General features: G+C 42.3%; 1 protein-coding gene across 3 annotated transcripts in view; it reads left to right on the top strand.

Annotated features, from left to right (window-relative positions):
- Positions 1–107: 107 nt before the first annotated feature.
- The window catches only part of APAF1 (apoptotic peptidase activating factor 1), a 91,676-nt gene continuing 78,134 nt past the window's right edge, over positions 108–13,649 (top strand). For 2 of the 3 annotated variants that reach the window (XM_077831815.1, XM_077831834.1), the window contains exons 1-5: positions 108–367; positions 7,932–8,112; positions 8,456–8,645; positions 9,402–9,599; positions 10,088–10,271. In XM_077831815.1, coding sequence (XP_077687941.1) covers positions 7,975–8,112; positions 8,456–8,645; positions 9,402–9,599; positions 10,088–10,271 — 710 coding nt within the window. In that variant the 5' untranslated portion in view covers positions 108–367; positions 7,932–7,974. Of the gene's footprint in view, positions 368–7,195; positions 7,393–7,931; positions 8,113–8,455; positions 8,646–9,401; positions 9,600–10,087; positions 10,272–13,649 lie in introns of those variants that run through there. The other variant, XM_077831825.1, reaches the window with a different exon arrangement.

Genomic DNA, 13,649 nt, shown 5'->3' with positions numbered 1-13,649 from the left:
CTCTCGGCTACGGCACTGGGCGCGTCTGCGCCCGCGCGAGCCCCCAGCGGCTAGGGATAGGGGTGGAGCCTGCCGCTTTGTTCCGAGGTCCTGGGCGCTGGGGGGAGGGGGCGGTCTGAGGGGCGCGACCGCCCGTCGGGGGCTGAGTGGTGCCCGCTGCTTGGGATTGGGAGGCGACTGGCAGGCTGCTCTGCCAGCCCGGGCCTCCCAGCCCCTCGGAAGGAGGAAGTGGCCGCTGGTTCTGGGGCGCCTCTCCCCGGGCTGGCGGCGCCGTGCCTGCCCCGTCCGGCTTCCGAAGCTGTTGTCTCGAGCCGGCGACGGCCTCCCCGAGACCCTGCCCCGCGCGCCGCAGGGGCTGCCCCGCCAGGTAACCGCGCGCCCACGCCTGGCCTGGGGACGGGGGAGAGGCCCGGGGGGGGGGGTGGGACCTCGCGGGGGTGCAGTGGGCTCTGCCCCCGGGGGAGGGGTCTCTGCGAGTGTTTGTGGGGCGGGGGGTGTGAAGTGAGCCGACGAGCTTCATTTTCCCGTTGGCGCCTTAGCCTGGCGGTCAGCGTGACACCCGCCGGGCGCCCAGGGACGCGTGTGGCCCCCGTCGCCGGCCTGGCGGATGGGAGCGACCCTCGGGGAAAGTTGTCGGGCCGGGTTCAGTTCCGTATTTCCACGACTTCCCTGCAGGGGGCGTCAGACCCTCTCCGTTGCCGGAGCCAACGGGGCGGAGCTTCTGCCGTGGCCGGGCGCCGCTTGAGTTCCCTGAGGTCGGGGCACCTGGCGCGTGCTTCGCGGGGGGTGTTGCCGAACTGTGCCCGGGAACTTGCCTTTGTGGTTTTGGGGGTGGACGCGGGAGGGCGCTATTAATAGGCACTTTTCAAGCTGAAGCCTTCGTTTTCTGCTGGCTGATCTGTTACGTGGAGATGACATAGCGGTTGTTGTCCTCTTTGTAAATTCTCTCACATGAAGCGTTAGTGCGTGTCTGGATGTGCATTTGAATTCTGTTTCTATTGTGGAGAGAGTTTTTCTTGCCTGGATATTTTTTTCAGTCTGAGTTTTATTTTACTTGGAGCTTTACTTCATCCTGTATGTAATGAACCCTTGCGGTAGTAATCATTTGCAAGAAAATGCTGGTTGGGGTTTTTGTATTGCTTCAGCGTATTTATTAAACATGAGAATAAATAGGAACTATTTTGTCTTTATTGGCCAGTTGCTTGTTCTGTTTAGTACATGCTTCATTCCATACGTAAAGGATGGCATAACATGGAGATCCAAGTAATTGAGAGGAGATCTGTCTTTTGGGGAGACTTAAAACATATTTTGAAATTAAATAATAATATTAATTTAATATTAATAAGTAGTTTAGGCCTAAAACTTTAATTTATGAAAGTTAATGATTTATTTTAAACAATCTTAAGTAGTATTGAAAACCAAAGGATGGTACGTTGTGTTAATGCAGAGGGAGCCTGTATGAACAGAAATTGCCAGACCAGAGCAGACCAGTGGTTCATTTACTTCAGTACTACTGTCTCTGATAGTGTCCAGAACCAGATGTTTCAGAGGAAGGTTTAAGAAACTCCATATAATACTCCTGGGGGAATTCTGTGCCACTGTGCACGGGCGAGTTCTTTGTTTCCCTGCAGAATAATAGATTCTGACTGGGAAGCAAAGGGAAGCCACAAGAGGGATCACATGTCCCTCCCCAGCAGCTGTCTCAAGCACAGGGCTGTCCTTAGGCAGCTGCGTAGGCCACCACTAAATTTGGGGCACTACCGCTGGGACGGGACAGCAAGCAGGTAAGAGCGGGGTTGGGTTGTAGAGCTGAATGCACCGGCACAGCGGTGCATTCTGAGGGAGGGTACTAGCTGCTGAGGTCTCTGGGAAGGGGCGTGGGAACTCACCTATGTGTGACTTTCTCCCTGCTTCTGTGAGGTGGGCCAGGTGGCTCCAGCGGTATCCTTTTGCTGCCCCCCATAGCGTACGTTCTTCTCCCTGCCCCCCCCCACAAAGTGGGGTCCCCCCCAATGCTGAGCGCATGCCCCTCCCCCGCCCCCCACCCCCATGTGGGGATGGGTGCTGCTTGGGCTGGCTGGTTGTATGCCGAGGAAGTGAAAGTGACTTACTTTCTTGGCAGCTAGCCCGAGCACCTCTGCTCCAAGTGACCGCACGGGCTGGATTGGAATGCACACAGCTGGCTGGGCTGGGGAGCACGCCTCTTGCCCAGCAGGCGCAGCAGCGATCCATCCGGTCCCGGGGTAGCCGCGCGGGGCAGGAGGAGCTGCCGTGGGTCCCGTGGCCCCGAGATGCCACACTTCACCGTGGTCGGTGATGCGCGGTGGCGTGACCTGACCTGAGAGTTTGCTGCTGCTGTTGCCACTCTGCACCCCAAGACGTGGATTTTAGGGTCCCACGGCTTTCTACCTATCTCCTCCTCTACTGCAGCTATTGGACCAGCAGGCCGGTGGTGAGCCAAGCATGAAAGCACTACTGTGTTGCCATTGATCAGCTTTAAGCATTTTTTTTTTTAACCTTATGTTTTTCACAGGTTTCAGAATAGACTGGTTTTCCCTTGTTTGCCAGACTTTGGTGACATTTTAAATACCTTTATCAAAATCATGTTTGATTGTTATTTAACAACTTTGTTTATCAAAAATGCTTGCTAAGAATCCTGAATCCAATTTCAATATTGAATGAATCTTAGCCCAAAACAGAAAATTAAGTTGTTGACAATTATTTATGACAAGTTTAGTTTGGGGGAGGGAGTGGGCCAGCTTTCATCAGAGAAACAAAATATGTTGACAGGCTTTCCTGTAGCCCTGTTACTGCTAAATAGAGCCCTCCAACAACTGTAATATACTTATCTCTTTACTAGTGAAGAATCTGTGCAGCAGATAATGCTAGAGCTGTGAAAATGTCAGATTTTCATGGAACTTTAGAGGCAGTGATTTATCATGTATTTCTAGCAGTGCCCAAAATGTGCTGCTATTTGCTAATGTCTTTCCAAACAAAAATAAGGCACAATTTAAGGTCAGACTTACGAACAAGCAGAGCTTAGAGGTGTGTGTGCAACACAAAAATATCTCAAAGGTTTTGTTTTTTTTCTTTTCCAGTAAGCTCTTGATGGAAAAGAGCGGCTCTTCAAGCAGTTGTGCTGCTAGCACAGTACTCTGATATCCAGTCAAGATTGCAAGTGAACAGAAGTTATCATCTGATGACTCAGTTATCTATGTAAAATGAACTGGTGATGGAAGTTCAGTTTCATAATTGACATTGTTTATCAGAAAGGATGAGTGACAAAACCTGGAGAGAGAGAGTCCTTCTATAACAAGGGCACGTTAGGTTGGAAAAAGAAATTAGCTTGTCTCTGTCCACGCTGCACTAATTTTAGTGGATAGGACTTCTGTAACATTTCTGTCCTACCTTAATCCAGAAGAGATGATTCTGTGTTGACTTCATTTTGGTGACTTTGTGCTTTACCTAGGAATAAAACTACGGTCCTATTTTCCCGCTGCTTGGAAACCCAGCTTCTTAAACTGAATAATGCCATTGATCTATTTACAGTATAAGGTTGATATAGAGTAGTAACTAATATTAAGACTGACGTCCACTACATATTTAAAACTAAAAAGTGACTTTGTAAAAATGACATCGGTTTCCAACTCTATTGTGTCCCAGTCAGGGTGGATTGCCTTGTGAGGTGTCTCCACACTAGCACAAGGTCCTAGATTAGTTATTTTAAATAATATTTCTGATAATCTGACAATAATTTAAACAGTTATTTCTTTAAAAAAACACCCTTATAAGTTATAATGTCATATTGAAAATAACTTTCCGGATCTCAAAAGAAGAAAACGGAAAGATGAAATAGAATTAGCTATACAAGCACAGAAGTGTTCTATACTTAAGTTTGTACGTCATGAAAACAACGAAGTTGATCAAAATCATCAGGTAACTGCCAAAGAAAATTTTTATGCAGAAGAAGCTCAAGAAACTCGACAAAACACGGAACTATCATTTGAAACAGATGCAGACACAAAACAAGAAATTATAACAGTTGAAACTGTTTACTAGCATGAGATATAGATGACATTGGCGCATGGCCGCAATCTTTAAACAACGAATTATGCACCATTATATTTGACAGAGGCCCTGTGAGAATAGAAGGTCTTGAATATCCTAAATACATTAGAGGTAGGAAAACAATTACTACAAAAGACTTTCTAATGGTGAAATCGTCAACAGACGGTGGCTTGTGTATTCTACATGCAAGGATGCTGTATTTTGTTTCCCATGCAAGATTTTCAACAATTGCAATTTTAACATCACAACCACGGCTATTAACTAAAATTTTGTCAATCGTTACACATTACCGCAACATGAAAAGGCACAACACCACATTGAAAGTATTTACAAATGGTCTGAGTTGAATGTAAGGTTAAAAAATCAGACAACTCTTGATGCCCAAAACTGGAGTCAGAGAAGCAGCATTGGCGTCGTGTTCTTGAACATCTATTATCTATTGTTGAATATCTATCGACAAACAATATTGCTTTTAGAGGAAGTGTTGAGAAATTATACCAGCCTAAAAATGGCAATTTTTTGGGCCTTGTACAACTGCTGGGAAAATTTGACACAGTGATGAAGCACAGGTTGCTATTTCGAAAGAAGCCAGAGATCCAAAAGCTAAAAGTGAAGCACAGTCATTGGCCTCTAAAATATCCAGCTTCAAGTTTCTAACATCTATCGTAATCTGGTATGACATTCTTGTTAAAATCTCAAGTGTAAGCAAAATAATGCAGAGTCCAGTGATGCAGCTTGATTCAACACTTACCTTACTAAACAACACACAAGACTTTTAGTGAAATATAGAGAAAATGGATTCAAAGAAGCAAAGGTTACAGCAAGAGAGTTTGGAGAGGCACTCAGTGTAGAACCAAAATTTCCATGTACACATGTGACGAGTTTCGAGGAAAAAATGGCAAGCGGAATATGAAGGAGCAGATGAGCCCATTAGAAGATCCAGAAAAGAAATTTGAGGTTAAATTTTTTAATGTTGTGATGGATAAAGCAATATCTGCCTTTGATGAAAGGTTTAATACCTTACGAGCACACCAAGAACAGTTTGGATTTTTGTATGACATAACTAAATTCAACAAAATAGGAAAACAAGAGCAGCTAATGACAAACTGCAAGAACCTAGAGAGCCTTCTGAAGCACAGTGATAGTTTTGATTTAAATGGACTTGAACTGTATGAAGAACTGAGTACATTGTCATCAGTGTTGCCACATGCAAAGTCGGTGATGGACATTGTACAGTTTATTCATACCAGCAAACTTGTTGACATATATCCTAATATGTACATTGCCATTCGTATCCTACTGACGTTTCCTGTAACAATAGCATCAGGAGAATGGAGTTTCTCAAAACTAAAGCTCATTAAAAACTATCTCTGCTTTACAATGAGTCAGGAATGCTTGACTGGTCTTGCTATTCTTGCAATCGAACAAGACATTACTTTGTCATTATTACTCTTTTTGCAGCCAAAAAAGCCAGAAAGATTGCTTTTAATTAAAAACAAATCCTTGTTTCAATACCTCTTCATAGAAATTTCCAATAAAATGTTGACAAATTTAAAAAATTATATTATTTGCATCATTCTGTCAATAAATCAGAATTTTTTTCTATAGCGCTACTTCTTTAGTGCAAGTATAGTCCATCAGCATTCTAGCATACTTAATTCATTTAAACTGGTTTTAATAAAGTGCATATGGCAAGTTTTCCAATACTGTAAGCTTATGTTTGTGTTGCTAAGAGCAAGTCGGGCATAGGGACACCAGTTTAATAATACTGCTTAGGGCACCATAAATCCTAAGGATGGCCCTGCGCAAGTAGGCATGTCGGAAGCAGCTGGGAGAGACGTAAATCACTGCCTTGGGGAGGGAGGGTAGGGCTGGGCTGCGTGAGCTTGCAAGACTCTGTTCCTCTAGCTCGCTATCGCAGTGCGCCTAGCTTAGAGGGGCAGGGCCCTAGTGTGTTTATGGGGCAGGCCTAGCTCTTGCATTGTGTCAGGGTCAGGTGCAGCCTCACCACTGAGTCTGTGTCCTGGGGGGAGGAGGGGCTTCAGAGTGATTTCCCTCCCCCCCCCCCACTTCCGTGCAGCCAGTGGCCTGTGCTCCACACTGAGAGGCAGTCTCAGTGCACACCCCTTGTCCCCATCGCTGTGCCCGCCCTACAGAGGCATGGGGATAACGAAAGCTTCTATAGGGAAGTCCTGGAGTGCCTTGGCCAGGAGCGCCGTTTAGGGAGGGTGGCGTACCCAGTAGTGGTGGGGGAGCGTAGGGTACCCTGTGGTGGTGGGGTGTTGGCGGCTGGGGGGGCAGTGGGGTGGGATGGGGAGTCAATCTCCATAAAAGAGGTGAGGTCATAGGGCTGTGCTCTGAGGGAGGGGGCAGTGAGTGTGGGAGGAGCAGCTGAGAGAGAAACAGTCCCTGGGGCAAGGATCCTGAGGGAGGGTGAGCTGAAGAAGAGTGGGGGCTATGAGCAGTTAAGTGGGTCTTGGGGTCTTTTTGCCCCCAGAGAAGCAGGGAGCACTCTCTCCTCTCCCTGGGAAGAGATTGGGGACCGACATTAATATAATGCATTCTCTCAACTGATTAATTTGCTCTCTGCCTTCCTCCCCATCTCTCCTACTTTGGGGCAACTTATACCTTGATCCTGCAGTGAGGATCCTTGTGGGCACAGGAGTTTCTTTAACTCTCTACTTCTGGGAGAATCTTTGTTTTGTTGGCTTTAACTTTGCCAAACTTAAACCATTTGGGCTGCAATTTTCCATACTGGGTGTCTGCCTAAGGCTGATTTTTTTTTCCCCTGAGAATGAGATTAGGGAAAGTATGTTTGATGTTAAAAACAAATAAATTTCAGTGATTTTGTTAAGAAGCTCAAACACCTCCATGCTTTAGAGAAGCGACTTGAATTTTGGCTGTGCGGGGGCTTGCCCTGCCCTGCCATCAGGGTTGTGCCTTTTACCTTTCCTGTGAAAATTTGCCCAAATCATTAATCTTTGAAAAGTCTCAGTTTGTACATGCTCAGGAGAGGCTTGGTAGACTTTGGCAGCTAAATTCCCAGAAGATTCCATCTGCACTGAGCATACTCCATCCCCACACAGCTCATGTCTACAACTCGACTGCTCATGCACCATCCCCATAGAGCACCTATTGAGTATGATCTGTGCTGGGTTTGCAGGAGCTGAACAAGACTTTGTTAGCAATTTCTCCTGCTGCTGCTGTGGTACCAGGCACAGGAACTGAGAACAGGGAGACTGAGAGCATGGGAGAGAAGATGCCTTTTGCTGGCACAGAGCCAGCATGGAGTGGAGGAGGAAGCAGCCTGACTCTGATGCACTGGTGGGTGGAGGAGTTGGAGCAGGAGCCAGAAGGGTCCAATAGGAGCCTGGGGGTTGGGGGGCATCAGTAGGAGCAGGAGATGGGTAAGAGCCAGGCATTGGAAGAGAATGGGGAGGATAGGAGCAGGAGACAGGATAGATGGGGAAATGAAGTGGGGGTAAGTTAGAAGTTAGGTAGAAGTTGGGTGGTTGGGAATGGACGGAAGCAGGAAGTGGGATTTCCCCTCTGTTTTCTTAATCTGTTACATTCATCAGCCCAGGTGGACATAAGCATCTGAGCATCTTGGAGAGGATAATATGAAAATCTATATATAGTGTTGTCAAGAAACACCAGTAATAGGCTGAAACTGGTTTGGTTGCTTGTGTACTTTCTAGTAAGAAGTAATTCATAACATGAAACTAACTGAAGATCAGCTACATTTCAACTGGAGTTAATGTTGGGAATACTGTTGCCACTTTTCTTAAGTTACGCTTTTCTTAAGTTACAAAAGGAAATATATTTTGAAATTGATTCTTAATGTTTCTTAATGTCTTGACTAGTACATGTTCCTGTGCAAACTTGTTTTTTCTACACTGAAGAAAAATGGATGTGAAATCTCGAAATCATTTGCTTCTGAATCATGAAGCATTGGAAAGAGATATCAAGACCTCTTACATTATGGATCATATGGTTGCTGATGAAGTCCTAACATTACAGGAGGAGGAGAAAGTAAAAGCACAGGTAAAATGCATATCTTCTTAATTACTTTCCTATTCCCAGGTTGCTCAACATGTTTTAATATACTCATTTGAATAGTTTTCTGACATCTTAGGCCATGATTCAGCAAGGTACCTAAACTTGATGTGGGACTATTTACATACTTAAAGTTAGGTGTGTGTTTGAATACCTTGCTGAATTAAAGTCTTAATGCAGGTCCATTATCTGACCTGTATTAGCAGGAAGTACTCCTGGCAATAAGAAGCACAGTCCTTAACTAGCCAGGTGTTGGAACTAGATGACCTAATAGATCTCCCAATTTTTGTGATTGCATATAACCATTTTTTTTTTTTTTTGCTTCTGTTAGACTACACAGAAGGAACGAGCTGCTATGCTAATAAAAATTATTCTTGCAAAAGATAATTATTCATACATATCCTTCTATAACGCACTGCTTCATGAAGGGTACAAAGACCTAGCTGCCCTTCTTCAGGATGGGATCCCTATTATCTCCTCTTGTAATGGAAATAAGTCTATGGATGCAGTTACTTCGTATGGTCAGTATAACTCTTGCATTCTCAATTCTTGAAGATAAAGAATTAAATCCTAGTTTAATTACTATAAAATGAGTAAGTATGTTGCTTCACGTACTGCTTCCTGAGACAGTTTGATCTGGTATGGCACTAGTCAATGTTTCCATATTTCATCTGGCATATGGGGTAGCGGGAGAGAGGGTTTTGTCTGAAATTGGTACAGTTTCATGTCCAGTAACTTTATTTTAAGAAATGTTTTGTTGATTATTATTATTTAAATGAAGGCTTACATGTCCTATATTTCCATTTAAATCCAAATACTTCATTGTGAAGTGGTAGTCAGGAGGAAGACCTTTCCTGTCAGTATATTTTAGAGAAGCTGAATCTGAGTATGGAAGTCGAACTCTGAAAATCTCATTAATCTTGGAAGCTTATTTCCCACCCACAAAACTTTCTTTTATGTTTGTTCAATACTTGGGACATACTAAAAAATTGGTTGAAATTTCTCATCTACCATAAGTGTTTGTTTTTTTAATTATAGACTTCAAATTATCCTAAATGCCTGTTTTGTAACCTTTCCATCTGTTCCGGGGACAAGCAGTGGATTTCAGCAACTGGTGATCCAGTACTTTTTATGAAGGGGGGGGGGGGAAGCTTTGGGGTGTCTTTTTGGTGTTTGGTGTGTTTTTTGTTGTTTGTTTGTTTTATTAAAGAGCTGGGGAAAAATCACTTAGAAATTATTTCTGTTTCTGTATATGGTTTTTTTTTTTTAAATTTCAGTGAGGACAGTCCTCTGTGAGGGTGGAGTACCACAAAGACCAGTTGTATTTGTTACTCGTCCAAAGCTGGTAAAAGCAATTCAACAGAAACTGTACAACTTAAGAAGTGATCCAGGTTGGGTTACTGTTTATGGAATGGCAGGTTGTGGGAAGTCTGTTTTAACAGCAGAAGCACTACGGGATCACCATCTCTTGGAAGGTACAGATGCCCATCCTTTATACACATACCAAATTTTCATAAATTATTATAGCGCCTAAGTCCCATTGCAGGTAAATGGGATTCAGACTTCTAAATGATTTGGGCATTTCTAAAAAATCTCATCCAGTATTTATACCTCTGATCATCATCTTATACTCTAGGATCATTGGATATTGCAGTGATTCATGGAAAAAGGTTCCCAGAGTAACTTTCCATCCTGGATAGTATTTTAAGTAAGGGCATAAGCAGGTCACTCTTACTTGGGTGATGTACAAATGTATTTGGATTTAGAATTATGGAAGTATTTTATTGACTTTTCAAAATATGTTTATCTAGTTTGACAGCTACTTATCAGAGCCTAAAATTTATTCCCATCTTAGCTTTATATAAAGTAATTTCTTAACGTAATTTTGCTTCTATTTGTCACTCATAGCAAATATATCTCAACTAAAAATATGAATTTTAACTTTGCATCATCTTTTTGTTAGATTGCTTCCCAGGAGGAGTACATTGGATTTCTGTTGGAAAACAAGACAAGGCAGGGCTCCTAATGAAACTCCAGAATCTTTGTAGTAGACTAGACCAGGACTTCTCTCTTTCACAAAGGCCACCGCTTAATATTGAGGAGGCTAAAGACCGCCTTCGTCTGCTGATACTGCGCAAATACCCCAGGTACTATTAGTGGGATAAAGGATGTGTTGGAGGAATTAGGCTATATGTAAAAAACCCATGATCTTGGTTAAGTTGCTTAACCTTTTTGTGACTTGGTTTCAAAACTTGTAAAATGCAGTAATACCATGGTCACCCTTTAAATTCTTTCCAACCTAGCCTTTGAATATCCTTGGAGGTAATACTGTAGATCGTGAGGAAATGTTATGTAAGGCAAAACTGGAAAGATTTTCAAGAAGTTGGATTACTCTTAAACATATTATGATTCTCAAATGAAAGTCCCTATATCAGGATTTCCCAGACTGTGTGTGGCGGGTTCAGGAAGCTATGCAAAAACTGAAATTACATACACAAAAATGTAAAAGGATTTATAATGTACACTATGTAGTAGTATATCCCTTCCAAATCAACTTACTGTTGTAAAGTGAGAACACTTGCCAATGATTCAGTGTAGACTTGTCCTGGATGTGAATATGTGCATGAATATTCTGCTGTAAAATCATGTTAAACATATAACTCTGTGCCTGGACTTTATGCAGAACAGTACACTTCCCATTAAACATGTACACCATGAAGTACCTATGCACACAGACTATGACAAAATGTGTCATTAGGAACACTAGACGGTGTGTGTGATTGTTCACGACACCCTAGGGCAGGGCTAAGCCTTGCCCAACCATGTTGCTTTTGTTGTTCAGTCTATGCTGGAGATTAGTTCTGGCTGACGGATGACAAGGAAAGAGGAGTCCTTTTGTGAAGATGAATCTTTTGTGAAAAGACAGTGATAGGTTATTCCAATGATGGTTCAGAAGGCAAAAAGAAAATGTAGAAATACTACATATGGTTTCTCACTAGTTGACTTGAAACCATAGCTTGTGGTCAGATCTGAAGTACTGGCTGCCAAGATTATGTGATCTTTGAAGTGGTGGTGATATTCAGAAACCACATATCTGTCACTGAAAGAGAAACCTGAGAAGAAATCGACAAGATTTAATTGCTCCATCAGGAAATGTCAGTCAAATGCCCTTCAGCTGTCTTGTGTGTGTCACACAACAATGTAAGGCATATACCATTGCAGAAAATCTTATCCTTCTCTAAGCAATAGACTTGGTTTCAAAAGTTGTTGGGCCTGAAGCAGATTCTTAAAGTGAAAGTAGTGCTTTATTCAAATAATAATTTTGTGTCATAGTAACGATATGGCTGACTGTATCCAACAACCCAACTACTTTCAAACCTTTTAGGAAAAGTGACAAATCAGCAATTGACTTGAAGTGTCAACTAACATCTCTGGTGCTGCAGAGCTTCTGACACGTTTGAGAGACGTTTCTGATTGTACGGAAGACTTGATGTTCTGTAAAGCAGTGCCAGGGGGCAAGCAGGAAAAGTATCTAAAAGTGAACTTTGAGGAAGTAGTTAAAGACTTCTGTATTTAGTTGGAGTAGTAATATTGCAAGTTCTATAGATGATGTCAGGCAGAAAAGTAGAGGGCTGTTCACACACATTCATTGCTTTACTATTTCATATATTGCCAAATTTTTGTTTCCAAGAAAATACCTGAGCACTGATGTATAGTCCTCCATGATGCTTTTATAGTAATGAGCTTTGGTAAGGGTCATTCCATGAATTCTTGACTTTTTTTGTTTTGTTTTTTACTGTGTGATGACAGCAACTCCTCCTTGTTGAAGTGACAGAGGTTTAAAATGTGAAGTACTATCTTGATTCTTTCAAATAAGAGAAGTGCAGATTTTTATGAAACATCAGCAATCTCCCCTTGTTAACATATTCAGTAATCAACTTTAGTGGCACACTTAACCTGTGGCTGTTGATTTGAGAGCACTAACAAAGCCGTTTCAAGACAAACTGACAGACCTCACCTAGGACTTGATGCTACAACTGACTTTCTCTAGCCAGGAATTCAGCAGGTTTCAGCTACCTCTGAAAGAGGATCCAGCATTAGTTGTGAAGATTTTCAAGTCTAACTCCATTTTTATCTTGCAGTTTTCTCTTTGGTGATGAAAATAAAGCATTCCAATTGCCTTTGATCAAAGGAAAACTGGACTGTGTTTTCCCAATCAGTACCTGGGAATATTTTTCTTAACAAGACATCATTCATCATATTGGATTATGATTATATTTTAACACTCCGTACCTCACTTCTTATTGAGGTTTTTTTAAATTTCAGAATTCTGGCATGGTTATAGTCATAACGTTTCTCCTAAGTGTGATTAGGATTAGAGATTTTGATGGAGATGAGAAATCTTTCCTTAGTGTTGAAATCTTTCCAGCTCCAAAAAATTGGGAAAACTTTGGACTACACCTGAAGTGTTGGAGTATACACACATATGAGCAGCCAGTTACAGATATGGTGTACAACACTTTTCACGATATGGTGTACAACACTTTTCACGTTACTCAGTCATGTCTGTGACAGTACTCCAGGGTCATTCCTCCTTATCCCTCATGAGATTGTGTCCTAATGTAAATCTTTCATTAATTTATAATTGTATAGACTGAATTTTTCAAAGTAATCTAAGGTGTTTGGATGCCTGGTTTGCATTAAAAAGAAGAATTAGGGATCTAAAGCCCCTTGGCAGCTTTGAAAATCTCAGCTATAGCGTGTATGCATTTGTATATATGTGGTGGATTTTCATAAGTACTTGCTATTGGCTTAACTGTGCTTCAGTTGAGGTTCATTGTAAAACTCCATTTGGCTTCAGTGGGAACAGTTAGGCCAATTCTGAGTGCTTTTTGAAAATCCCCAAAAAGAATGAGCAATAAAATTAAACAGTGTAATGCAATTCAGCTGAATATCTGTTTTATTCTACAGTGCTCGTAATGCAAGTAAGTGAGGCTCCCTTTAATCTCCTGGTTCATGTGCTCTGGGCTCTTTGCTCTGAGGCAGTGAACCTTTAAGGAAAAGGGACCATATTCTTTGACAGATAAGATCCTTTTTCTGTGGTGATGCAGGGTGTGGGCAAGGCTATTTTTCATGAGTCTGAGATGTCTATTTGCACTGCATAGCCCTGCTGCAGAAATACTTCAATGTATAGTCCCTGAAAAATGTTGTTCATTTAAATAGAGTGGTCGCATCATAGCAAAATCTTGAGGCAGGGTTATTTCTAGATAACTTTTTTCAAGATTTAAAAAACAAACAAACTTGCAACAAGCCAAGCCAGCTGGAAACTTGTTTCTCCTAAAAAAAGTTTATACTTGTCCTATGGGAGGCAAAATTCAGTTAGCCATTCTGTGCAACTTCTTTATTTATCTTACAAACGGTAGGATATTTCTTATTTGTTTTTATACCGACTAGGAGGACATATGCATTGTAGTTTCTGGAGGCTGACCTTATTGCATTCATCAGGGCTTCTTACATTCCTCCAT

The sequence above is a fragment of the Eretmochelys imbricata genome, chromosome 1 (genome assembly GCF_965152235.1).
Source record: "Eretmochelys imbricata isolate rEreImb1 chromosome 1, rEreImb1.hap1, whole genome shotgun sequence".
Classification (NCBI taxonomy): domain Eukaryota; kingdom Metazoa; phylum Chordata; order Testudines; family Cheloniidae; genus Eretmochelys; species Eretmochelys imbricata.
This window is presented reverse-complemented; position numbering and strand designations above follow the sequence as displayed.